This window comes from Muscardinus avellanarius (assembly GCF_963383645.1).
Source record: "Muscardinus avellanarius genome assembly, chromosome: 19".
Taxonomy (NCBI): Eukaryota; Metazoa; Chordata; class Mammalia; order Rodentia; family Gliridae; genus Muscardinus; species Muscardinus avellanarius.
This window is the reverse complement of record NC_137805.1, coordinates 34,102,251-34,129,252: the sequence shown is the minus strand read 5'-3', so window position 1 is coordinate 34,129,252 and position 27,002 is coordinate 34,102,251. Positions and strand designations below refer to the sequence as shown.

At 47.2% G+C, this 27,002-nt stretch overlaps 1 protein-coding gene across 1 annotated transcript in view; it reads right to left on the bottom strand.

Annotated features, from left to right (window-relative positions):
* The window catches only part of LOC308277332 (eppin-like), a gene marked incomplete at both ends in the record, with an annotated part of 47,129 nt that extends 24,466 nt beyond the window's left edge, over positions 1 to 22,663 (bottom strand). Inside the window, 3 exons of the mRNA XM_080716498.1 lie at positions 3,981 to 4,112; positions 20,411 to 20,542; positions 22,573 to 22,663. Of these exons, the coding sequence (XP_080572624.1) occupies positions 3,981 to 4,112; positions 20,411 to 20,542; positions 22,573 to 22,663 (355 nt within the window). The remainder of the gene's footprint in view (positions 1 to 3,980; positions 4,113 to 20,410; positions 20,543 to 22,572) is intronic.
* Positions 22,664 to 27,002: the final 4,339 nt, after the last annotated feature.

Here is a 27,002-nt window from a genome sequence, read left to right as displayed (position 1 = left end):
AGAAGGGTTTCCAGGAACCCCAGTACCACACACACACACACACACACACACACACACACACACACACACGCCCTCTACTTATCTTGCAGGGCTGTTGTCAGAAGCTCTAAGACCTCTTTAATTGTGCTTTCTCAACATCTGACCAACGAAATCTCAACGATTTTACCTGTGAAATTGTTCTCTTTCCTCTCCTCTCTACTACTTTCTTAATTCAAGTAGCAACTTCTCTTGGCCATGAACGGCTACCCACTGATCTCCAAGATTTCTGCAATCTATTCCACATCGGCTTCCGGAATAGTTGATCTACTACACTCGAGACAAAGTTCTACCAAGGAGGACTTCCGAATCCGTCCTCCTTCCCTCCAGCTCACTCATTCCAGCTTCACGCTCTAAGCCCATCGTGTTCTTCCCCATCTCCACGCCTTGGCACGCGCCCAGTTGTGCACCGCTGTCTTGCTAACTAGGTGGACTCCTGTTCATTCTTTAAAACCCTTTCCAGGCATCAACTCTTTTGTGACGTCTTTCCTTTCTTTACCCCTTGCATTTTTTTAATTGCTTCGAAATCTGGTACATTTATGACTTTCATACTATTTAATATTTATACACACATATTATTTCTGGGTAATTATTTGTTCGTATTTTCTGACTCCTCTATGAGAATGGGAGGTTTTCAAGGGTAGAAGTTGTGTTTTATCTCATCTTAGTACAACAGTTTTTTTTGTTTTGTTTTGTTTTTGTTTTGTTTTGTTTTGTTTTGCAGTGCTGGGGATGGAACTCAGGGTCATTCTACCTCTGAGTTACGCCCTAAGCCATATCTTTATTCTTTATTTTGAAACAGGGTCTAACTAAGTTGCAGAGGGCCTCACTAAGTAGCTGAGGCTGGCTGCAAACCTGTGATCCTCCTGTCTCAGGCCCCCAAATTCTGGGATTACAAGCGTGGGTGTGCGCCACGCCCGACCTGGTACAGCAGTTTTTAAAAGCAGATAACGAGCTGGGTGTGGTGGCGCACGCTTGTAATCCCAGCTTTCCGGAGGCTGAGACAGGAGGATCGTGGTTCTCAGATAGCCTCAGCTATTTAGTGAGGCCCTCTGCAACTTAATGAGACCCTGTTTCAAAATAAAAAATAAAAAATAGGGCTGGGGGTGTAGCTTGGGGGTCGAATGCCCCTGGGTTCCATCCCCAGTACTGCAGAATAAATAAATAGATAAACAGATAAATAAATAAATAAACATAAAATAAAAGCAGATAATGTGGAACAGCGACGATGCTTCAGAAGAGTTCACAGGGGGAAAAAATGAATCTTGCGCTTAAAGAAGAATTTAGGAGCAACTGTTTTGCCTATAGTGCTATGAAGTACAAATGCACCTGCGAAATGACTCTCCTTCCTTTCCTTTCTACCACTTTCTTTCTTAATTAATTAATTAATTAATTAATTTTTTGGTGGTACTGGGGTTCCTGGAAGCCCTTCTACCTCCGGGCTACACTCCCAGACCTACTTTATAGTATTTATTATTATTATTATTATTATTATTATTAATTTGTTTTTTTGGTGGTACTGGGATTCCTGGAAGCCCTTCTACCTCCGGGCTACACTCCCAGACCTACTTTATAGTATTTATTATTATTATTATTATTATTATTATTATTAATTTATTTTTTTGGTGGTACTGGGGTTCCTGGAAGCCCTTCTACCTCCGGGCTACACTCCCAGACCTATTTTTACATTTTTATTTGGAAACAGGGTCTCCTAAGCCAGCGCGCGGGGCTGGCTTCGAACCTGCGCGACCCTCCTGTCTCCGCCTCCCAAGCGCGGGGATCACAAGCCTGCGCCCCCACGCCCAGCCCACTTTCCCAATTTAAACGGCAGCATCTCTTGCCTGGAGCGCCATGAAGAGCTACCGACTGATCTCCAAGGCTTCTGTAGTCTAGAAGTCTAGAATCTTACAGCCAGGGTACAATAAAACAACAACTTTCTCGTATTCCCTGAAGGGTCAGTCACTGCACTTAGCTGACGCACGTTAAGATTTAATCTTAGGGGTTGAGAGCCCTTCTTGCTCTCTCTGCGCAGATGGAGGGAGTGAGACAAGGAGACGCTAAGTAGCGCCCTGGAGGTTGTATCGATTGTAAGTGATTTAACTGTAGATAATCCATACTTTTAGGATCAAGACCAGACCCCCGACGTCTCTTCCTTAGCTCAGCATTGTCTTTTCCATCTCTTACCTGCTCATCCCTGTTCTCTGCCCTGTCGAGGCCTGATCTTGGCACCTCCTGACACAAGGCCTTTCCATGAGCTGCTACGTGTGCCTGGAAGGCTCCTCCCCCCAGTTTTGCATGCATACTACCCAGCTTTCAGAGTGTGTGTGTGTGTGTGTGTGTGTGTGTGATACTAGGGGTGGAACCCAGGGGCTTTCTACCTCCGGGCTATACTCCCAGACCTATTTTCTATTTTATTTGGAAACAGGGTCTCACTAAATTGCTGAGAGCCTCCCTAAGTAGCTGAGGCTGGCTCCAAATCTGTGCGATCCTCCTGTCTCAGCCTCCAAGCGCAGGGATTACAAGCCTGCGCCACCACGCCCGGCTCCCCATCTTTCAGATCTTAAGTCATAGATCTCGCCCCTAGGAAAACTTTCCCTTTCCTCCTTGGCTACGATAAATAAGGGGAGCTTATCATGGGTGTCAGGGGCCCCAGTAAATATTTGTTAAATGAGTAAATAGATGAACACCCTTTGATGGTCTTCTTTAGAGTCCAATGATATGGGCGGAGAGGGAAGTATGTAGGAGGCTTAATGCAATTCCTATCAAAATATTAATGTCGATGCCAGGTGTGGTGGCGCACGCTTGTAATCCCCGCACTTGGGAGGCTGAGACAGGAGGATCGCACAGGTTCAAAGCCAGCCTCAGCTACTTAGTGAGGCTCTCAGCAACTTAGTGAGACCCTGTTTCCAAATAAAATATGAAAAAGGTCTGGGAGTGTAGCCCGGAGGTAGAAAGCCTCTGGGTTCCATCCCCAGTGCCACCAATATATATATATATATATATATATATATATATATATATATATATATTTATTAATGCCATTCTTCACAGAGCTAGATAAAACAGTCCTGAAATTCAGACGGAAGAACAAGAGACTCAGAGAGCAAAAACAATTCTGAACAATAAGAACCATGCTGGAGGCATCACAATACCTGATTTCAAATTATACTACAGAGCGGTAGTAACAAAAACAGCATGGCACTGACACAGAAACAGACACACAGATCAGTGGAATAGAACAGACGATACAGAAACAAACACACTCACTGCTAGTTAATTTCAGACAAAGGAGCCAGTGACACATGCTGGAGAGAAGACAGCCTTGACAACAAATGGTGCTGGGGAAACTGGATATTCATATGCAGAAGAATAAAATTAGATCCCCGTTTCTCATTCTGTACAGGAGTCAACTCGAGATGGACCAAGGACCTAAAAATTAGACCAGAAACTAGGAGAACGCGTAGGACCAGCTTTCTAACATATAGGTACTGATAGAGACCTCCTCCGTACAACCCCCAAAGCTCAGTACCTCTGAGCTCCACCCCCAGCCCTATTTTATTTTTTTATTTTGAAACAGGGTCTCACTAAGTTGCCAAAAGCCTCGTGTGGCTGAAGCTGGCCACAAACCCGCAATACTCCTGCCTCAGCCTCCCAAGTGCAGAGACTACATAGGTGTGAGCCCCCATACCCAATGTCTATCTTATGGAAGAGAAAACTAAGGCTCTCAAAGGAAAAATGTCATCGCTCACATCACATATCAACATGGAGGCAGAAGTGAAATGCAATCCAGGTCTCCTAAGCCCAGCACCGACAGGGGTTGTGGTAAGGAAACAGCTGCACAAGACGTGGTCAGACGCAGGACCTCAGTGACTCAAGGGAGGAGGTGGACAGAGCCAGCGCAGGAAGAGGGGAAGAAGGGTGGGCTCAAGGGAGCTGGGAGGTACCTTTTCTGAGGTCTAAACATTTCTTCCCGCAGCTGAACAGGCAACACTTCATCTTATCCGGGCAATGTCTGTGCCTCGTACAATGGTTCCGTTCTTCGATTTCACATTTTATTCTGATTTTGGGACAGGATCCTAAGGGAGGAGAGAGGGTTCGCTCCCTTGAGACCGTGAAGGGGCCGCTGCTCTCCCTCCCCAGGCCTGACACCTCTGCAGAGCTGGGGAAGCGTGTAACCCCCAGGGGCTCGGGATCCTCACACTTGCCACCTCCCCAACCTCATAAGGAGTCTCCATCCAATCCCCAAGCCCTTTCCTACCCGCTCTCTCACCTCCCTGAAGTTCCAGGAGCGGGATGTGGTCCTCTAGGGTGACTCTGGTCACTCAGCCGTGCCGCCTTGGGATTGCCCCCGACCCCCAGCCCCACATACACACACCTGGGGGTGCTATAGCTCTTGATGGGTGAGATCTTCATTCTAGGGTCAGACGCCTGGGCTTTAGAATTGTTTACAACTCTTGGCACGGCAGGCACCCTCTCTCCATCTACTGATTCTCATTGCCCTAGAGGGCCATTTTGAAGACTAATGCAACAAAATACGAATTGCCACTGTCAAGCTTCTTGGGATAAAGACGACAATGAGGTGTGTGTGTGTGTGTGTGTGTGTGTGTGTGTGTGTGTGTGCACGCGCGCACATGCGTGCGTTGCTAGGAATTGAATCTAGGGGCATTCAACCTCTGAGCTACACCCTCCCCAGCCTTTTTTTTTTTTTAAACGGGGGCTCTCTAGGTTGCTGAGAGCCTTGCTAATTTTGAAAAGTTAGGCTGACGGCCGGGCGTGGTGGCGCACGCTTGTAATCCCTGCGCTTGGGAGGCGGAGACAGGAGGATAGCGCAGGTTCGAAGCCAGCCGCGCGCGCTGGCTTAGGAGACCCTGTTTCCAAATAAAAAAGTATAAAAAAATAGGTCTGGGAGTGTAGCCTGGAGGTAGAAGTGCTTCCAGGAACCCCAGTACCACCAAAAAAAAAAAAAAAAAAAAAAGAAAAGTTAGGCTGACTTTGAACCTGAGACCCTCCTATCTCAGCTTCCTGAGGACTGGGATCACAGGTGTGTGCCACCGTGCCGGGCTGATAATGACTAACAAGCTGCACACCTGGCCTCTTTAATCCTCATTACAAATCTCTGGGTAAGTCCTATAAATAGTCACATCAAATACACAGGAATCTGAAGCATAGGGAGGCGCAGTAAACTTGTCTGGGTTCACACAGCTCTTAAGGAATGGAGCCAGGGTTTGAACCCATGATGACGCAAGGCTCCTGAGCATCCAGTCTTCACCACTACTTTTAAAGTACTACCTATATCTCTTCCTCCTTCCTTCCTTCTTTCCTTCCTTCCTTCCTTCCTCCCTCCCCCCTCCCCCTTTCTTTCTTTCTTTCTTTCTTTCTTTCTTTCTTTCTTTCTTTCTTTCTGCTGTACTTGGGATGGAACCAAGGGGCATTCTACCTCTGAGCTACACCCCTAGTCCTATTTTTTATATTTATTTTTTGGAAACAGAGTCTCATTGAGTTGAAGAGGGCCTCACTAAGTAGCTGAGGCTGGCCTTGAACTGCCATCCTCCTGTTTCAGCCTCCCAAATGCTGGGATTTACAAGCGTGCGCCACCGCGTCCAGCTCAAGTACTCACTAGGAGGTTACTTGAGCCGCTGCTTATGGGGTTTTTATGTTTCATGATCCCAGGGGACTTTGAGAGACTATTCTCTACTCAAAGACAAGACTCCTTTGTAGGTGCAGGGAAACTTTTGAGGGCTTCCAAGGGAAGGTTTGGAAGCTGATAAGAGGGGTCCCAGGGAGTGTGTGTCTAGTAATCCAGTTCCCAAAGCCCAGTTCACAAGCTCCTGGTCCAGGCCTCCAGGAAGAACTCCCAGGAATGGCATTAGAGCATCAGGGGTCACAGATGGGTCCCTGTATTCACCAGGGGCGTCTTAACGAGAGGAAGGGGATGAAATAATGATTCCAAATATCCTCTCTCCTGCTGGGGTCCAGGCCCAGGTAGGGGAAAGCATTTGGGCCTGAGGAACTTGTCTTTTTCCTTCTTCCCCGTTGGGTTCCCTCTCTCCATTGCACCCCAATACTTACTGAACAAGAACCCTTCAACCAGCCAGGATTCCTGGATGCCCCCCAGGAGGAGGAGGAGTGCCAGGAACGGTAGAAGTCCCGAGAGTTCCATGTTAGGAAGCGCTGGCCTGGCTGGTGGCGGCACCAGAACCAGGTCCTGCTGCTCAGCAGCTCCTGGCGCTGACTGCGGTGTTCTTGGCTCGGCCTGACACTTCAGGACACAACTCTGGAGACAGGCCAGCCATGCTCCCTCTTCTGGGGAACGCCAGGTCCCCGAGGCTATCAGCGGGACTGGCTGGCACCTAAAGTACTGAGCCTGAGGAAAGGGCTCTTGATAGGCTGCTCCAAGTCCTCAGTAATCGAAGGCTTTCTGGTCTACCAGGGAGAGGGAGCGCGCTTGCCTGGGGGCTTCCAGACTCCCCAGAAGAAGGGATGCTGGCAGCCTGGATACCAAGAGTTCCCTGCTTCTCATCTCTAATTTTACCCTGCTTCTTATACAACTGTCTTTCTGTCTTCTTTTTTCTTATTCTGTTCTCTCCCTCCTTCTCTCCCTCCTTCTCTCTCTCTCTCTCTCTCTCTCTCTCTCTCTCTCTCCTCTCTTAGTACTGGAGATTGAATCCAAGGGCACTCTATCTCTAAGCTACACCCTCAGCCCTATTTTCATCCTTTATTTTGAAATAGGGCCTCACTAAGTTGCAAAGGGCCTTACCAAGTTGCTGAGGCTGGCCTAGAACCAGTGATCTTCCTGTCTCAGCCTCCCAAGTACTGGGATTAGAAGGGTGTGCCACCATGCACAACTTCCCTCTTTTTAAAAACCTCTCTCTCTCTCTCTCTCTCTCTCTCTCTCTCTCTCTCTGCCCTAATGTCTTTTTCCCTTTCTGTATTCTTTGGTCCACTTCTTTTTTGGGGGGAGGGGATGGTGGTGGTGTATTTTTCTTTTATTTAATTAAAAAAATTAAGTATAGCTGGGTATGGTGGCACAGGCTTGTAATCCCCGTGCTTGGGAGGTGGAGACAGGAGGATCACGCATGTTCAAAGCCAGCCTCGCTGGCTTAAGAGACCCTGTTTCCAAATAAAAATATAAAATAGGTCTGGGAGCCTGGAGGTAGAAGGGTTTCCAGGAACCCCAGTACCACAAAAAAAGTAATAATAATATATAAAGAACTTGAATTGATTGATATGAAGATACCAACGGGTCTCTAGAATATTCTTTTTTCTTTTTCTTTTTTGCAGTACTGGGAATGGAAACCAGGTACATTCTACCTCCGAGCTATACCCTCAGCCGTATTTTTTAATTGTTTATTTTGAAACAGGGTCTCACTGAGTTGCAAAGGGCCTCACTAAGTAGTAGCTGAGGTTGTCCTCGAGCCGTGATCCTCTTGTCAGCCTTCCAAATGCTGGGATTACAAGCATATGCCACCATGCCTGGCTCAGAATATTTTTATATCCCCAGGTCATACCATGATGTTCTCTTTTTTAAAAGTTTCTGATTGGGCCGGGTGTGGTGGCACACACTTGTAATCCCAGTGCTTGGGAGGCTGAGACAGAGGATCGCACAGATTCGAAGCCAGCCTCAGCTACTTAGTGAGAACTGTTTCCAAATAAAATATAAAATAGGTCTGGGAGTATAGCCAAGAGGTAGAAAAGCCCTGGATTCCACCTCCAGTACCACCAAAAAAAGTTTCTGATTGGAAGCCGGGCATGGTGGCGCACGCTTGTAATCCCAATACTTGGGAGGCTGAGAGAGGATTGCACAGGTTTGAAGCCAGCCTCAGAAACTTAGTGAGGCTCTCAGCAACTCAGTGAGACCCTATTTCCAAATAAAATATAAAATAGGTCTGGGAGTGTACCCCAGAGGTAGAAAGCCCCTGGGTTCCAATCCCAGTAACACACACACACGTTTCTGATTGGTGCCGTGTAGTTGTCCGTGACAGCGGAGACCTAAATATGTACACAGGACATCATTCGGCCTGTTTCCTTCCCCACACCTCTGTTAGCCCTGTCCTCCGCTCTCCCTAAATCCCCTCCCTCTACTCTATCGATCTCTCTCTCTCTCTCTTAATTTTCTCAAGGTTCTTTTCCTCCTCTTTTTTCTCTCCAGCTCTCACATGAGAGAAGAAAATGTGACTTACCTCACTGGGCATGAAGTTCTCTGCTTCCATTTATTTTTCCTAAAAAATGACATAATTTTGTTCTCTATGGTTGAGTAAAACTCGTGTGTGTGTGTGTGTGTGTGTGTGTGTGTGTGTGTGGTGTGTAATATCACATTTTCTGTATCCATTCCTCTGTTGATGGACATCTAACTTGGTTTCCTAGCTTAGCTCTTGTGAATTGTGCTGTATAACTGTGGGTGATAGGCCGGGCGTGGTGGTGCACGCTTGTAATCCCCGCGCTTGGGAGGCGGAGACAGGAGGGTCGCGCAGGTTCGAAGCCAGCCGCGTGCGCTGGCTTAGGAGACCCTGTTTCCAAATAAAAATATAAAAATAGGTCTGGGAGTGGAGCCCGGAGGTAGAAGGGCTTCCAGGAACCCCAGTACCACCAAAACAAAACAAAACAAAAAAAAGTAAAAAATAGGTCTGGGAGTGTAGCCCGGAGGTAGAAGGGCTTCCAGGAACCCCAGTACCACACACACACACAAAATAATAACTGTGGGTGATCATGTAACACTTAATCCCCTGATTTTAACTCTTTTGGAAGGATCCCAAGAAGTGGTATGGCTGGATGGTTCCATTCCACTCCTTTTCGTTAACCATTGTTAAAGAGTAAAAACTGTCCTGAGGATGGCATGGGGAGGAAATATTGATCCCAGGCCGAGCAGACTCTTTAAATAATGTCTGTCCAGAGCTGGGCATGGTGGCGCACACTTGCAATCGGGAGGCTGAGGCAGGAGGATCCGGGTTCTCAGCCAGCCTCAGCTACTTAGTGAGGCCCTTTGCAACTCAATGAGACCCTGTTTCAAGATAAAGTATAAAAAAATAGGGCTGGGGGTGTAGTTCGAAAGTAGAATGCCCCTGGGTTCCATCCCCAGTACCGAAAAATAGAACAAAGTCCAGATGATATTAGTTTGAAAGCAGGAAAGAATATTAGAGCTAGCCAGGTATGGTGTAATCCCAGTACTTACTTGGGAGGCTGAGACAGAAGAATTGAAGATTGGAGACCAGTATGCCGGGCGTGGTGGCACACTCTTGTAATCCCCGTGCTTGGGAGGCTGAGACAGGAGGATGGCACAGGTTCGAAGCCAGCCTCAGCAACTTAGTGAGGCTCTCAGCAACTTCGTGAGACCCTGTTTCCAAATAAAATATAAAATAGGACTGGGAGTATAGCCCGGAGGTAGAAAGGTTCTGGGTTCCACTCCCAGTACCACCAAAACAAAACAAAACAAAAAAAGATTGGAGGCCAGTATTAGCCAGGAAGCAAGATTCTCAGCAACCTAGTGAGACCTGATTTCAAAATACAAAAATGAAGAGGGCTGGGGGTGTACCTCAGAGGTAGAATGCCCTGGGTTCAATCCCCAATACCAAAAAAAAAAAAAAAAAAAAAGGAAAGAAAAAAGAAAAAAAGAAGAGGAAAAAAAAAAGAATATTGGTGCTAAGACAGCTTCTACCATCAGGTGCAATTTAGAATTAGAATTTAGAAGTCTGGAGGCCAGCATGAGAAAGTAAGACTCTCAGAAAACTAGTGAGACCTTGTTTCTTTTTAGTTTTTTAAATTTTTTTATTTTTTTAACAATTTTTTTATTGAACATAAATAGTATACATTTAAACTATATTTGGTGCCCTCTCCCCCCTGCCCCCGTTTTCCCTCCCCCCTCCCACCAATGGTTGTCTAGGTTAACCATGTCTTATTCATAATTTTACACATGTTCAGATATAGACCCTCATTAATCAGGATCAGCCTTCCTCCTTTCCTATCTTTCCATTCAAACTTTGCTGGTATTTCCCCTCCATTATCTGGAGTCCCACTGGTATCTTTTGTGTTTCCTAGTTTGGGCATTTTAAATTTTTTTTATTGGTGCATTGTAGTCATACACCTTAATGGGATACAAGACTTGTGTAGACATACATGCACACATCACCCAAGGAGCCCTCCCCGATCCCCACCTCTCCCTCCCCACCCCTCCTTCCCAGGCTTGGCTTAGTGACTGGCTTTGATATGTTTGTTTAAGTACACCATGTGCCTTAGAGAGGTTCCCTCTTCCCCTTCCATACCCTCAGTTAGGTCGCTTTATTTGCTCCTCTGTAGGATCTCCTTTTTCATCTAGAGTTCTTCCTGTTACCCATTTCTCCCTAGACCTTGTTTCAAAATAAGAAAAACGAGGCCGGGCATGGTGGCGCATGTTTGTAATCCCCGCGCTTGGGAGGCTGAGACGGGAGGATCGCGCAGGTTCAACGCCAGCCTCAGCTACTTAGTGAGGCTCTCAGCAACTTAGTGAGACCCTGTTTCCAAATAAAATATAAAATAGGACTGGGAGTATAGCCTGGAGGTAGAAAAGCTCCTGGGTTCCACCCCCAGTACCACCAACAAATAGATAAATAAATAATAAAATAAAAAAATTTAATTTGAAAAATAAAAACATAAAAAAATGAAGAGGGCTGGAAGTAGCGTAGAGGTAGACTGTCCCTGGGTTCAACCCAGAACATTAAAAAAAAGAAGAATATTAGTGCAAAGACAGCTTCTACTATCAGGTGCAATTTGTTTATTTATTTTATTTATTTATTTTTTTGCGGGTTTGGGGATGGAACCCAGGGGCAATCAACCTCTGAGCTACACCCCCTGCCCTACTTTTTAGTCTTTATTTTGAAACCGGGTCTCACTGGGTTGCGGAGGGCCTCACTAAGTAGCTGAGGCTGGCCGCGAACCGCGATCCTCCAGGTCTCAGCCTCCGGAATGCTGGGATTGCAGGGCCTGGAGAACGTTCCACCGGTCACTTCTGTTTTTTTTTTTTTTTTTTTTTTTTTTTTTTTTTTTTTGTGGTACTGGGGTTCCTGGAAGCCCTTCTACCTCCGGGCTACACTCCCAGACCTATTTTTACATTTTTATTTGGAAACAGGGTCTCCTAAGCCAGCGTGCGCGGCTGGCTTCGAACCTGCGCGATCCTCCTGTCTCCGCCTCCCAAGCGCGGGGATTACAAGCGTGCGCCACCACGCCCGGCCTCACCGGTCACTTCTGAATAGCTTCACGATATCACAGCATCATGGCCTCAGTGAGAGAGTGGACACCTGTGGGCATGGTCACTCTGAGCAACGTGAGAGGTCCTGGCAGGACGGACTGCTGTAGCCACACACCCTGAGCTCGTTCTGTGTGCGCGCGCGTGCGTGCGTGCGTGCGTGCGTGCGTGCGTGTTTGGTGCTGGGAATTGAACCCAGGGGCATTCTACCCTTGAGCTATACTCCCAGTCTGATTTTTTATTCTTTATTTTGAAACGGGGTCTCATTAAGTTCGAGATGGTCTCACTAAGTAGCTGGGGCTGGCCATGAACCTGGATCCTCCTGTCTCAGCCTCCCAAGTTCTGGGATTACAAGTGTGCGCCGCCACGCCCCGCCTGAGCTCATGTCAGTTCCACCTGCAACTGCCAGCGACAGTTTCAGGGCACATGTCTATCTTAGTTCTTTTTTTCTTTTAAATCGAGGTTGAATTCACATCTTGTAAAATCAACTTTTTTTGTGTGTGTGGTACTGGGGATGAAACTCAGGGGCTTTCTACCTCTGAACTACATTTCCAGACCTATTTTCTATTTTATTTGGAAACAGGGTCTCACTAAGTTGCTGAGAGCCTCACTAAGTAGCTGAGGCTGGCTTTGAACCTGCATGATCCTCCTGTCTTAGCCTCTCAAGTATTGGGATTAGAGCCAGGCATGGTGTACTCTTGTAATCCCAGCATTTGGGAGGCCGAGAAAGGAGGATTGCAGTTCGCGGACAGCCTCAGCTACTTAGTGAGGCCCTTTGCAACTCAGTGAGACCCTGTTTCAAAATAAAGAATAAAAAATAGGGCTGGGGGTGTAACTCGGCGGTAGAATGTCCCTGGGTTCCATCCCCAGTCCCTTAAAACAAAACAAAACAAAAACAAAAACAAAAAACCAAGTCCTGGGATGACAAGTGTGCACCACCACGCCCGGCACAAACCACCATTTTCAGGCGAACAATTCAGTGACTTTCTTAGTCCATTAACAAGGTTGCGTGACCACTGCTGCTTTTAGTTCTAAAGCATTTTTCTCAGCTTGAATGCAAACTCAGTGCCCGTTAGTCATCACTCCCCACTTTCCCCCAACCCAGTCCGAGCCCTGGCAACCACTAATCTACTTTCTATAGCTAGAGATTTTCCTATTCTGGATACTTCATATGAATGGGATCCGACAGTACATGACCTTCCGTGTCTGGCTTCTCTTACTGAGTATAATGTCTGAGTTTCAACCATCTTGTAGCTTGGATTAGTGTGGCATTTCTTTTTCTTTTCTTTTTTTTTTTTTGGTGGTACTGGGGTTCCTGGAAGCCCTTCTACCTCCGGGCTACACTCCCAGACCTATTTTTACATTTTTATTTGGAAACAGGGTCTCCTAAGCCAGCGCCCGCGGCTGGCTTCGAACCTGCGCGATCCTCCTGTCTCTGCCTCCCAAGCGCGGGGATGACAAGCGTGCGCCACCACGCCCGGCTGTGGCATTTCTTTTATGGCTGAACAACCTCCGAGGCACATTGACAGCCTCCCATCTCAAGCGGCAGAGTTCTTATTTATTTATTTTTTTTGTATTGGGGATTAAACTCAAGGATGTTCTACCTCTGAGCTTTACCCCCAGTTTCTTTCTTTCTTTCTTTCTTTCTTTCTTTCTTTCTTTATTTCTTTATTTCTTTATTTCTTTATTTCTTTATATTTTTTGTGGTTCTGAGGATGGAACTCAGGGGCATTTGACCTCCGAGCTACACTCCCTGCTCTATTTTTTATTATTTAATTTGAAACAGGGTCTCACTAAGTTGCGAAGATTTTATTTTATTTTGAGTTTTTTTGAGGTTTTAATTTTTTTATTGGTGCACTGTATTCATACATCATAATGGGATAAAAAATCTTTTGTAGACATACATGCACACATCGCCCAGTCAGCCCCCACCCGATCCCCATCCCGTTCCCTCCCCATCCCTCCTTCCCATGCTTGGCTTAGTGTTTGACATCTGGTATTATAACAATTTATCTAAAATTAACAGTGATAATCTCACATAACAGTTTCATTTGTCTGATACCAAGCTTTTGATGACTTAAAGATAACATTTCAATATTTCTTTTTGCTTTCTTTCTTACCAGAGAATATTTTTTTCTTTTTTTTTTTTTAGGTGAAACTATCACACATTTATTTATTTATTTTTCAGAGAAAATCTATCCTAATATGGAATATGGACTCTAGATACCCAAAACAATCTCGAAAAAGAACAAAGCTAGAAGATGTATATTTTCTGATTTCAAATGTTATAAAGCTACATTATTTATTTATTTTTTCGGGTCTGGGGATGGAACCCAGAAACATTTAACCTCCGAGCTGCATCCCCTGCCCTATTTTTTATTCTTTATTTGAAACAGGGTCTCACTAAGTTGCAGAGGGCCTCACTAAGTAGCTGAGGCTGTCCGCGAACCGCAAACCTCCTGTCTCAGCCTCCCAAATGCTGGGATTACAAGCGTGAGCCATCACGCCCGGCTTGAAGATTTTATTTTGAAACAAGGTCTTGCTAAATTGGTGAGGCTGGCCTCACACCTGTGATCCTCCTGTCTCAGCCTCTTAACTACTGAGATTACAGGCGTGTGCCACCATGCCCAGCTCAGAGTCCCTATTTCTGTGCAGGGAGTTTTATCTGGCTCGCCTTACAGGTGAAATATCTGGAAGAGTGAAGGACTTAATGCCCAGGTATCGGGTGGGGGATAGGAATCGGGACCCACACCTCAGCTTCTCACGCACTGGAGATGGGTGAAGAGAATCTGGAGGCATGCTCTTCATGGTTCACATGGCTTCCTAGAAATGCCCGGTGGCATTGGGCCACAGCTTTCCACGGTGGTCACCAGCTCGTAATGGACTCCTCTCTTCCCTGAACCACCCTACCCTACCTTGTGTTTCTTCGGAGATTTCCCAGTTACATTTCCTGAACTTGTGTCCTTGTCCCAGGGTCCGTTTCTGGGGCATCCAAAGTAAGGAAATCTTCACTGTCCCTTAAGAGTGTTGCTATTTTTTTTTTTAAAGAAAAAGATAATAAGGCTGGGCGTGGTGGCGCACACTTGTAATCCCTGCATTTGGGAGGCTGAGACAGGAGGATCCTGGTTCGTGGTCAGCCTCAGCTACTTAGTGAGGCCCTTTGCAACTCAGTGAGACCCTCTTTCAAAATAAAGAATTAAAAAATAGGACAGAGGGTGTAGCTGAGAGGTCGAATTCCTTGGATTCCAACCCCAGTACTATGAAAAGAAAGAAAGAAAGAAAGAAAGAAAGAAAGAAAGAAAGAAAGAAAGAAAGAAAGAAGAAAGAAGGAAAGAAGGAAGGAAGGAAGGAAGGAAGGAAGGAAGGAAGGAAGGAAGGAAGGAAGGAAGGAAGGAAGGGAAGGAGAATAAAAATAGCCCTGGGTGTGGTGGCTCATACCTGTAATCCTAGTACTTGAGACAGGAGGATCGCAAGTTCAAAGCCAGCCTCAGCAATTTAGGGAGACTCTCAGTAACCTAGTGAGACCCTGTCTCCAAATAAGAAATAAAATCGGTCTTGGGGTGCAGTTTGGAGGTAGAATGCTTCTGGGTTCAGTCCCTAATGCCTCCCTCCTCCACCCCTCCCCTGAAAAAATAACCCCAGAGTTCTCAATCCTCAGTTCCGTTGCCCTCACTCCCTTGAACGGTGTCACCAGTGGCTCGGACAATCCCGCACACTCTGCGAAACATAACGTGTCCAGCATATGAATTACTCAGCCTCAGAGGTGCAGAACTAAACGGACTACTTTATTGAAAAAAGGAACAGAGCTACACAGGGATGAACAGGGATCTCTAGAGTTAGAGGAATAGGTAGAGATGAAAAGGGGTGGGCTTAGAGGACGGGGAGCAGATTCTGGAGGTGCTGAGAGCTCGCCACTGGGACAAGCTAAGGTCTTGCAGCACTGAGACTGGACAGCGAAAGTTAACCTGGAGCCCAAGGCAGGTGCTCAGAGCAGGTGCTGAATCCTGGTCGTTGTTCCGATGGATCTTATCCACTCAGGACGAAGTGTCTGTTGAAAATGTAGGCATGAGACGTGGCTGAGCAGCCAGGCATGGTGGCTCACACCTGTGATCCCAGTACTTGGGAAGCTGAGACAGGAGGATCGTAGGTTTGAAGCCAGACTCAACAACTTAGGGAAACCCTGTTTCCAAATACAGCTGTGGGTGTAGTTTGGAGGTAAAATGCCCTTGGGTTCAATCCCCAGTAACATGTGTGTGACACGCACACACACGCACGCGCGCGCGTACACACACACACACACACACACACACACACACAGATGCAGCTGGGCATTTGGGGCTTAGCTCATCTTTGGAACTTGAGGTTATATTTATACTCTTTTGTTTTTTTTTTACAAGAGGAAATGAAAGTGAGCTGGGCATGGTGGCACACGCTTGTAATCCCTGAGCTTGGGAGGCTGAGACAGGAGGATTGCACAGGTTCGAAGCCAGCCTCGGCTACTTAGTGAGACTCTCAGCAACTTAGTGAGACCCTGTTTCCAAATAAAATAGAAAATAGGTCTGGGAGTATAGCTCGGAGGTAGAAAGCCTCTGGGTTCCATCCCCAGTACCAAAAAAAAAAAAAAAAAAAAAAAAAAAGAAATGAAAGTGGTTTTACTTTGGGGAGCTATGAGTCTCTTTCAAGGGAAAGTAAATGAGATGGGATTGCTGGTGAAAAACGGGGAGGACCCGATGGTCTGCAGTGGCCAGCGCCAGTCTGGACATTCCATGATCTTTCTGCAGATCTGTCTCGGAGATTTGAGCACGTCTGCATCCTCCCTTCCGCCTTTCTAGTTCCCCTCTTACTTTCTGGCTTTGACTCACTCCAGGTCCCTCCCATCCTCTCTCCAGAGAGCTCCTGACTCCCCTCTGCAAGGTGCGTTCTTACCTCCTGCTCTGTCAGCACCAGAGCTTCCAAGAACATGTCTGGCCTGGGACAGACCAGTTAACGCCCGCGCTGGGGCCCCAAGACTCACGCTATTTTTGGCAGGCATTCTGGCAGATGGACTTGGTTTGGAAGTTGTTCGAGTTTCCCCTGCAGCCACCATAGATGAAGGTGTCGCAGGTGTTATTGGCCTTATCATACCACCAGCGATGAAAAAGAGCCATGCAGGGTCCAGGTTCTTTCGGCAAACTGCATATGTCTGCGGAGAGACCACACAGCTGAGGATTCAAGAGCGCCCGCCCTGGAACCAGACAACTGTCATCGTCTTCCCTGGGAACCCCCATGAGTGAAACAGGCGCAGGGTCCTATTCCCCATCACGCCGTGGAAGCCCAGATCCCTGAGCATACTGCAGACATTTGCAAGGAGACCCCAGGATGGGTGTCCATATCCTTGGAGAGAGGTTCACTGCAGATGAAATTAGTTAAAATGATGTATTATTGGAGTAAGCTGAGCCCCTAATCCAACAAAAATGCTATCCTTATATATATATATTTTTTATTTTTATTTTATTATTATTTTTTGGTGGTACTGGGGGGTGGAACCCAGAGGCTTTCTACCTCCGGGCTATACTCCCAGACCTTTTTTTTAATATTTTATTTGGAAACAGAGTCTCACTAAGTTGCTGAGAGCCTCACTAAGTAGCTGAGGCTGGCTTTGAACCATGTGATCCTCCTGTCTCAGCCTCCCAAGTGCGGGAATTACAAGCGTGCGCCACCACGCCTGGCTCATATATATATATGTATATATTTGGTGGTACTGGGGTTCCTGGAAGCCCTTCTACCTCCGGGCTACACTCCCAGACCTATTTTTTATACTTCTTTATTTGGAAACAGGGTCTCATAAGCCAGCGCGCGCGGCTGGCTTTGAACCTGCGCGATCCTCCTGTCTCTGCCTCCCAAGCGCGGGGATTACAAGCGTGCGCCACCACGCCCGACTCATATATATATTTTTAAAAGGTGCCGGACTTGGTGACGCACGCTTGTAATCCCAATACTTGGGAGGCTGAGACAGGAGGGTCACAGGTTCTCGGACAGCCTCAGCTACTTAGGCTCTCCGCAACTTAGTGAGACCCTGTTTCAAAATAAAGAATAAAAATAGGGTTGGGGGTGTAGTTCAGAGGTAGGACACTCCTCGGTTTCATTCCTAGTACCGCAGGGGAAAAAAAAGCATGAATTTGGACACACACACACACACACACACACACACACACACACATCCCTACACAGAATGTCACATGAACCCGAAGGTAAAGATCAGACGGATGTGTCTACAAGCAAAAGAACACCAACAATTGCCTGCCAGCCACTGAAGTTAATAGAAAGGTGTGGAACGCATTTTCCCCTCACAGTCCTGAGAAGGAACACCTAGATCTGGGACCCCGAGGGAGCAGAATTGTAAGATAAAACATTACTGTTGTTTAAGCCACCAGGCCACGGCACCATGTTCCAGGAACCCTAGCAAACCAGCACAGGCCCTAACTACACTATGAGTTCATTAGAGGCAAATCTGCGCAGCTAAACACAGCTGTCTTTTTTTTTTTTTTTTAATTTCTGCTTCCCAGTGGCCCCCCCTCTGCCAACCTCTTCAACTTCAGCCTCAGCCTCTCTCACCTGGACTGCTGGGCTAGCCTCCGATGGCTCTGCCTGCCTCCAGTCCTGACCCTCCCATCCATCCTTCACGCAGCCCACCAGGGAGAAGAATCCGACGGCCCCGAAGGCCCTGCGGATCATGCCATTCCACAGGTGAGACCTACCTCGACATCAAACAGTCTTCCCATGACCCACAAGTCTCTTCATCCTGTGGCTCCTACGCGAGGCCCTGGCCTCTTCCCCATGAGCCACCTGCTTTGGCCATCACAACACACCACCACACACCAGTCCTCCGCGTCCTGCACCGCCACACACCCACTGCTGCCACTGCGCAGCACTCCTGTTCTTCCTTCTCACCCTTCACAGACATCGTCTCCTCCGAGATCCCTCCTGACTCCATTCTCCATCCCATCAGCCTCGGGTGCCAAATCCAGCCTGCATTTCCCCGTCTCGTTTCTGCATCCCGGGTGCGCATTTATTATTTTATATCTTTGGTTTCATTCCTGAGATTGTGAATTTCTGTTGTGTGTGATTTTATCTTGGAATTCCCATTCTGGGTAGGTGGCCTGGCCCAGTACAGGACTTTAGGATGTGGAGAGGAAAAGAAGATGTATCTTGACCCGAGCTGAAGGAATTATTCCTTGAGCACCTACTGTGTGTCAAACACTTTAAGGGGCAAAGAAAAGGCACGGTCTCTGCTAGCCAGGAGCTCCCAGTGAAGAAAGGCAAATCATTAAAGCTAAGAGGTACTAGGGGGCTGTTACATCTAGGCATTGCGCTAAGTACTTTTTTTTGTGTGTGTGTGGGGGGGTCTGGGGATGGAACCCAGGGGCATTCGACCTCCGAGCTACACCCCCTGCCCTATTTTTTATTTTTTATTTTGAAACCGAGTCTCACTGAGTTGCAGAGGGCCTCACTAAGTAGCGGAGGCTGTCCGCGAACCGCGATCCTCCGGTCTCAGCCTTCCGAATGCTGGGATTACACACTTGCGCCACCACGCCCTGCTATCTATTTTTAAACAGGGTTTCACTAAATTACGGGGGCTTCATGAAGTAGCTGAGACTGGCTGCGAGCCGGGCGTGGTAGCGCACGCGTGTAATCCCAGCATTCGGAACCTGCGCGATCCTCCTGTCTCAGCCTCCCAAGTACTGGGATGACGAGCGTGCGCCACCACGCCCGGCTAACACTGGTCTTTTTATAACCTGAAGAAAAAAAAATAGCGAGGGAAAGTAGTTAGTTTGCTTAAGGTTAAAAATTCTGGTGATGACATAAAGAAGAACAAAATTATATAAAATTGCTACTGAGCCTTGGCATGTGCCATTCGTTCCTTGTGCCTGAAAAGCCCGTCCGCCATCTTTTGGCCTAAAATATTACGCTTCATCCCAAGCTCAACTCCAGGGTTCCTTTCCCAGAGAAGACTTTTCCAACCTCTCTGACCACCAGGCACTGATCAGCTCCTATTATGGGTGCTGTGACTCGGATGTGAAGCCATCCCCATAGGTTCATGCGTGGCAGTACTAAAAGGTGTTTGTAAGAGGTAAGACCTAGTGGTGGGTCCTTGGGTGAATTGAGGGCATGCCCTCGGAAGGAATTGCAGGACCCCAGCCTCTCTCTTGGTGTCTGTTGGTGACGTGATCTTTTCCGCTCACATGTGCCCCACCATCTGCCACTGGGTTCTCAACAGAGCCTGTACCACGCTGCTTGGACTCACCTCCTAAACTGTGAGCCAGGCCTCTTTTCTTTATAAAGTTAGCCTGCCTCTGGTCTTTCATTAGAGTGGTGCCATCAGCAGATGAACTAGTATAATGGGGCTCACGGGCACTCAGTCAATCTTAGCTAAACAAGTGGATAAAAGATCTTTGATGGCCTACTTTGGAGCCCAAGGAAACGAGCGTGCAGTCACAATGGAAAACCCATGTGGTCTGGAGTGGCCAGTGGAGGCTTCCTGGTGCAAAGTTGGGCTTGTACAGGCAGAGAGGCAATTAATCGCTCAGGGAAAAAGACAGAAAAAAAAATTGCTTAATTTAGCCAGGGATGGTGGTGCATGCCTGTAATTAGCCACTCAGCTACTCAAGAGGATGAGGCAGGAGGGTTGCAAGTGTGAGGCTAGCCTCACTTAGTCAGACTCTTTTTCAAAAATAAGTAAGTCAATTAAAAAGGGCTGGGGACGTAGATTCTGGATTCAACCCTCAGTCCAAGAAGAAGAAGAAAGAGAAGAAGACAAAGAAGGAGGAGAAACTAATGGATGGAAGAAAAAAAAATCGCTCTATGTATCACTTGCAGCAACGACAGTGGTATATATCGGGACAAAAACGGCCACTCTGGGACTCATAAGATCAGTAAGAGCAAACAACACTGGCCACCTGATTCAGTCCTGCTCCCATTCCATCATTATCATTTGTTTGGGGAAACTGAGGCCCGGACATTACCTGATAGGATAAGAACATTATTAATGTCACACAACATTAATAATAAATCCCAGTTCTCCTGAGTCCAGAGATCTTGCTGCGAGCTTCCCCCAGCGAACCAGGGGACCCCAGAGAAAGAGGGGGAGGGAGGGGCAGCGGGGGAAGGGCCACGCAATACCTTCATGGAAGTTCAGGCACTTTTTTCCACAGCTGAAGACACAGCATTTCTGGTTGTTCTGGCACTGTCTGTCTCTCGTGCACACGTCTCTTTCTCTGAATTCGCACTGCTCTCGGATTCTGGGACATTTTTCTAGAGAAAGAAACAGTGAGTCTTGGCGGGGACGGTGCCCACTGTTCTCCAAAGCCAAGTTTGGGGGGCCAGAGGTGTCTGCTTTCGTTTCACGCATCTCTAGGATTCCTTCCCATCAGCAAGCCCCATCTGTTTCCAGGTACCGCCTGCAAGACTCCTGCAGACCTCCCTCGCCCTCTACCTCCTCTCCCTGATCCCACACCCCACTTTCAGCCTCAGCCCCTCTAAGGCAGAACTTCTTAAGCCTTGGTGACATTTGCACTGGATACTTCTTTGCTGGGATGGGGGCTGTCCTATGCACTGACACAGCCCCATCCCTGGCCCTTCCCAGTTGTAGCAACCAAAAACGTCTCTGGACATTGCCAATGCCCCAGGGGGTAAAATTGGCCCCACTGGAAGCCGCAGGTCTAAGCCCATCCGGTCATTTCCCCCTTGCCAAGGAGGTAGTGTTCACCAGTTCTTCTAGGGGGCGACATCATATTAGTGATTAGTATCCACGCTGGTGTCTACTTGGTGCTACATTCTAACACAGGTCTGCAGATTGATTCCCTCAGAGAATAGGGAGTTCTGAGTCGAGTTTGTTTTTTGTTGTTTGTTTTGGTACTGGAGACTGAACTCAGGGGCATTCTACCTCCAAGCTACACCCACATGGTGGACTTCAGCGCCCTCTCTCTCCTCTCTCTCTCTCTCTCTCTCTCTCTCTCTCTCTCTCTCTCTCTCTCTCCAAAAAAAATCTCTACTCAGACCAGTCTTGGTGGAGCTCAACTATAATCCCAGTACTTGAGAGGCTGAGACAGAAAGATTGCAAGTTCAAGGACAACCTCAGCAAGTGGCGAGACTCTCATTAACCTAGTGAGAGCCTGTTTCCAAATAAGAAATAAAAATAAATCAGGCTGTGGGTGTAGCTTGGAGGTAGAATGCCCCTGAGTTCAGTCTCCAGTACCAAAACAAACAAACAAAAAACAAAACAAAACAACAAAACAAACTTGACTCAGAAATCCCTATTCTCTGAGTGTTCGGTAAATGCTAACAAATATCATTACTACTATATAGATATGGAGTATTAATGTCGTGTGTGTGTGTGTGTGTGTGTGTGTGTGTGTGTGTGTGTGTGTGTGACTTGAACCCAGGGATGTTCTACCTCTGAGCCATACCCCCAATCCCTATTTTATTTTTAATTTCTGAAATACCATCTCACTAAGTTGCAGGGGATCTTGCTCAGTTGCTGAGGCTGGCTGCAAACTTGTGATCCTCCTGTCTCAGCCTCCCAAGCACTGAGATGACAGGCCTGCACCACCACACCCAGCTAGGGTCTTAATTTAAAGGGACTTCCAGAGACTCCCCTTTATCCCAAGTCAAGAAGTCCCTGGGGACACAGACACTTCATAGAACTACATTTGAAAGAACCAGAAAGACCCAGAAGTCCCAGGAAAGGAGTCTGATTATCCTGAGGGGGAGGGGAAGGCCCCTTAGCCCTCTCAGACTCCTATAGCCCCGCCCATACATGCTAGGTCCCATCACTCTTCTTTACACCCCCAAGAAGGACCCTCTACTTTGAAGAGGCTGAAAGTGGGGCTTGCTCATGTCTAGGCTCCTGCATTCACAGAACAAATCTTTCATAGAAAGGATCTTCTAAATTTCTCCCTCCTCGAGCCGGGCATGGTGGCGCACGCTTGTAATCCCCGCGCTTGGGAGGCTGAGACAGGAGGATCGCACGGGTTTGAAGCCAGCCTCAGCTACTTAGTGAGGCTCTCAGCAACCTAGTGAGACCCTGTTTCCAAATAATATATAAAAATAGGTCTGGGAGTATAGCCTGGAGGTAGAAAGCCCCTGGGTTCCACCCCTAGTACCACAATAAATAAATAAATAAATAAATAAGTAAATAAATAAATAAATTTCTCCCTCCTCTCCCAACCCTGGGCCAGGGCTAAGGTGAAGAAAAGCAACTCAGATCGGTGGGATTGTTCCTTGTTTCTTTCTCCCAGGAAACCTCCCTCCTTCCAGGGCAAGAGTGGAGGCGTAATACTTACTGAGCGAGAGCCAGGCACTGAGATCGCGTCCCTGGACATTGGCAAAGAGAACAGACAGCGCCAGGATGCTCAAAAGTCCCAAGGGCTTCATTCTGCAGACAGGCCAGTCCGCCTGCTGGCTCCAGAACATGGAAATGTGGGGCTTCCTCTGCGCAGCCTCTTCCCTCCGTAGCCAGGACCTTGGATGTGAGAACTGGAGAAAAGCCAGCCACCCCTTTCTTATCGGGAACACCAAGTGCCTGAGGTCGCAAGTGGGATTAACTGGCATCTCCCGCCCACAGCTCTGGGGGAAGGGTCTCTTGGACGAACCTTTAGGTCCTGGGTCGCATAGGCTTGGCCAGCCAAGGGGGAGTGGGCAAAGCTTGCCTCATCTTTCCAGGCTACCTTAGGAGTGAACGCCACCTTCTCAAGTCTCCGGCTTCAGAACTTCTCATTCACTTTCCGTTTTCCCTGCGTGGTCCCTTCTTTTGCCTCTGATGGTCTCCTGATGTTGCTCTGCCTCTTGGCAACTTTCTGTGCCTATCTCTAACTTCTTATCTTTTTCCTTAGGTCTCCCATGGTCTACGTGTTCTTTTCTCCCTTCCCACTCTACCCTCTTATCTTCTCTTTGGGCATTTATTATTATTATTATTATTATTATTATTATTATTATCATCATCATCATCATCATCATCATCATCATTTTGTGTGTGTGTGTGTGTGTGTGTGTGTGTGTGTGTGTGTGTGTGTGTGTTACTGGGGATGGAACCCAGGGGCATTCTACCTCCAAGCTACACCCCCAGCCCTAATTTTTATTCTTTATTTTGAAACAGGGTCTCACTAAGTTGCAGAGGGCCTCACTAAGTAGCTAAGTTTATTAGATCCTCCTGTCTCAGCCTCCCGAATGCTGGGATTACAAGTGTGCGCCACCACGCCCGCCATCATCATTTTGACTCAGGACCAGGAGTGAAGATGTTGCCACGGAGCAGGGCGTTGGGGGAGGGACGCACAGATAACAGCGTCCTTGGGTAGTGTTTGTCTCGGCCCTGTTGCCTTGGGAGCTGGAGAGATTGCCAAGGCTTAGGGAACGGCTACCATCTAAGGCACAATTCTCATTGTCTGAGAGAAACTATGAAATTAAGAGAACTTCCCGAGAGACTGTAGCCGAATCAGGTTCAATCACATAGTAGACTTGCTGGATTGTAACTGGGATACTGAAAAGAGGGTGCAGGAGACTTGGGCAGCTTTCCTGCCGTCTGGAATCCACGACACCAGCCACTCCATCAGTGGGAGCAGGTGGAGAGACACTCACAAAGAGTAGATGTTATCTGTAGGGCCCCTGCTTTCTTTCCTGTCTAGGTATTGCCCCGTCAGTCCAATGGTTGCTCTCAGAATTCCCTTACAGTTCAGGCAGAAGCTAGATGAAACCAGCCATGTCATCGGTGAGTGACTCTATGGTCACAAGTTTAGGATCACAGACAGAGACCCTATGGGAATCCCATCCCACCCACTGTGCAGACACAATAAAAGAAGGTCCTACAAAGAGTCTAGGGAAGCCGGGCATGGTGGCGCACGCTTGTAATCCCTGAGCTTGGGAGGCTGAGACAGGAGGATCGCGCAGGTTCGAAGCCAGCTTCAGCTACTTAGTGAGGCTCTCAGTAAGTTAGTGAGACCCTGTTTCCAAATAAAAAATAGAAAATAGGTCTGAGAGTATAGCCCAGAGGTAGAAGGCCTCTGGGTTCTACCCCTAGTACCACCAAAAAAAAAAAAAAAAATTGAGTCTAGGGAATAGAATTTCACCTCCTCCTCCTCCTCCTTCTCCTCCTTCTTTATCTTCTCTTTCTCTCTCTCTCTCTTCTACCTCTGAGCAACATCCCTAGCACTTTATTTATTTATTTATTTTTTTGTGGTGCTGGGGATGGTACCCAGGGGCATTCTGTCTCTGAGTGACACCCCATGCCCTATTTTATTTTTTTATTTTGAAACAAAGTCTCGTTAAATAGCTAAGGCTAAATAGCTAAATAGCTGAGGCTGGCCTCAATCCTTCTGTCTCAGCCTGGAAAGTCCTGAGATAATAGGTGTGCTCCAACACACCTGGCCTCATTACTTTATTTTAAAGAGAAGCGAACATGCTGGATAAAAGTCATCCAGCAAGTGTTTGAGGCAGGTCAGGAGGGAACTGAGTCTGTACAGAGGCCACCTCTGACGGAGGCATGGATGTAAATATGTTATCATGAACTTGAAGGTACGAGGAATACTGGGTCTGAAGGGGATGAGTAAGATGTTTTTAATAGAGACAGAGTGGAGATTCACAGAGTCAATACATTTCCAAGTGTCTTCCGGGGTGCCCAGTTATAACTCTATTCTCCTCTCAGTTTTCTTGAAAATAAATTAAAACTCTTTCGGGTTGTTCTATTGTATCCTGTCTTCTCTAATTTCCAGACCCACCATGGATCTCACTTTTCAAGCAAGTGACATGAAAACTTCAGTCTTTGGGCCTGGGATGAATCACAGTTTGGGGTCCTTCTAATGTCTAATTCCTAGGAGAAGGCTGGATAAGAACCCACTGGGTCCTCACCTCTCTTCCCTCTGTCTGTCTGTCTGTCTGTCTATCACCTAATATATTCACTCCATACTGGAGATTGAACCCAGTGATGTTCTACCTCTGAGTTACAGTCCAAGCCTTTTTTTTTTTTTTTTTAATTTTCAAACAGGATCTTACTAAGTTGCCGAGGCTTGGCCATAAACCTGTGATCCTCCTGTCTCAGCCTCCCAGTACTGGGATTACAGGCATGTGTCACCACACCCAGATTACTCTTATTCAGGGTCGTAGACCCATGTCTTCCCAGTCCAACTTCCATTCCAGGGCAACTCCTGTGAGCTTCGTGGAGAACCAAGGCACTCTGGCTTCTACTTGGCAACTGCTTTTTTTTTTATTAGATTAAGACCCGTCACAAGGGTCGATTTCCTGTCGGTGTTTTTTGTGTTGTCCCCATACCACACATGTACACACACACACACACACACACATGCACACGCACACGCACTTAGTACATCCTGCGGGCCGAGCCAGGTAGGTGGGGGAATCGGTAGGTGTGTGGCTAGGTAGACAGATATGTGGATGGGCGGGTGCCCGGTTAAGTGATAGACAGGGGGCGGTCAGGTGAAAGCCAGAAGAGGAGAGGGAAGCAGGGATCTCTGGGTGCCTGGATGTGTAGATTTCAGATAAGTAAAAGAATGGCCGGTGAAGTAGGTTGGGTTGAATGGGAGGGGGAAGTCTGCTGAGGGAGGCTGCCTGATTGGAAGGTGAGTGTGTGGAATGATGGAAAGTATGTCGGTGTGCATGAAAGGGTGTGCATGTGCGTGTGCATGTGTGTGTGTGCGTGTGTGTGGACATGCACGTGCATGCATGAAAGAGGGAGAGAAAGAAGAGGTAGATGGATTAAAAGCAAGTTGTAAAATGGATAGATATTTGAGTGGATGGATGTGTGGACAAATAAATAAGTTGAACGGTGTGTCAAGGGAGAGAGAAGTGGGGATGGGCACCTTCGTGAACAGTGAGAAGAAGGGCAAGGGAGTGGATGCGGAGAGAGGTTAGTGGGTAGCTGGGTGGGTGGGAAGATGATTGTATGGATGAAAACATTAACCAAAGTTAAAAATGTGAAGAGAATGGTAAAGAGAATCATTTATACATTCTAAAGTAATATATTCTAAAGCATAGCGAAAGTGGATTGATTTTAGGGAAACACAAAAGGCCAAAATTCACAGAGGAGGAGAAAGAGGATCACAGGTTTGAAGCCAGCCTCAGCATGTTAGCAAGAGCCTCGACAATCTAGGAAGACCCTGTATAAAAACAAAAAAATTGAGCCGGGCGTGGTGGCGCACGCTTGTAATCCCCGCGCTTGGGAGGCTGAGACAGGAGGATTGCGCAGGTTCGAAGCCGGCCTCAGCTGGCTTAAGAGACCCTGTTTCCAAATAAAATATAAAATAGGTCTGGGAGTGTAGCCCAGAGGTTGAAGGCCCCTGGGTTCCATCCCCAGTGCCACACACACACACACACACACACACACAAAAATTTGAAAAAGGCTTGGGAGTATAGTCAGAGGTAGAATGACTCAGTGCAATCCCTAGTACCACCAAAAAGTTAAAAATAAATAAATAAAAATTACTGGAATATAGTACTACAGAAGAAATCTAATCTAGGTGCTTGGGTGCAGAATATTGTATAGAATTCAAAGAACAAAGAATTAATATATTATTAAAAATTTTCAGAGCCAGGCACGGTGGTGGTGCACATCTTTAATCCCAGTTCTCGGGAGGCAGAGACAGGAGGATCACAGGTTCTAGGACAGTCCCAGTAAGTAGTGAGACCCTGATCAACTTAGTGAGACCCTGCTTCAAAATAAAAATAAAATAGGGCTAGGGTGTAGCTCAAAAGTAGAATGCCCCTG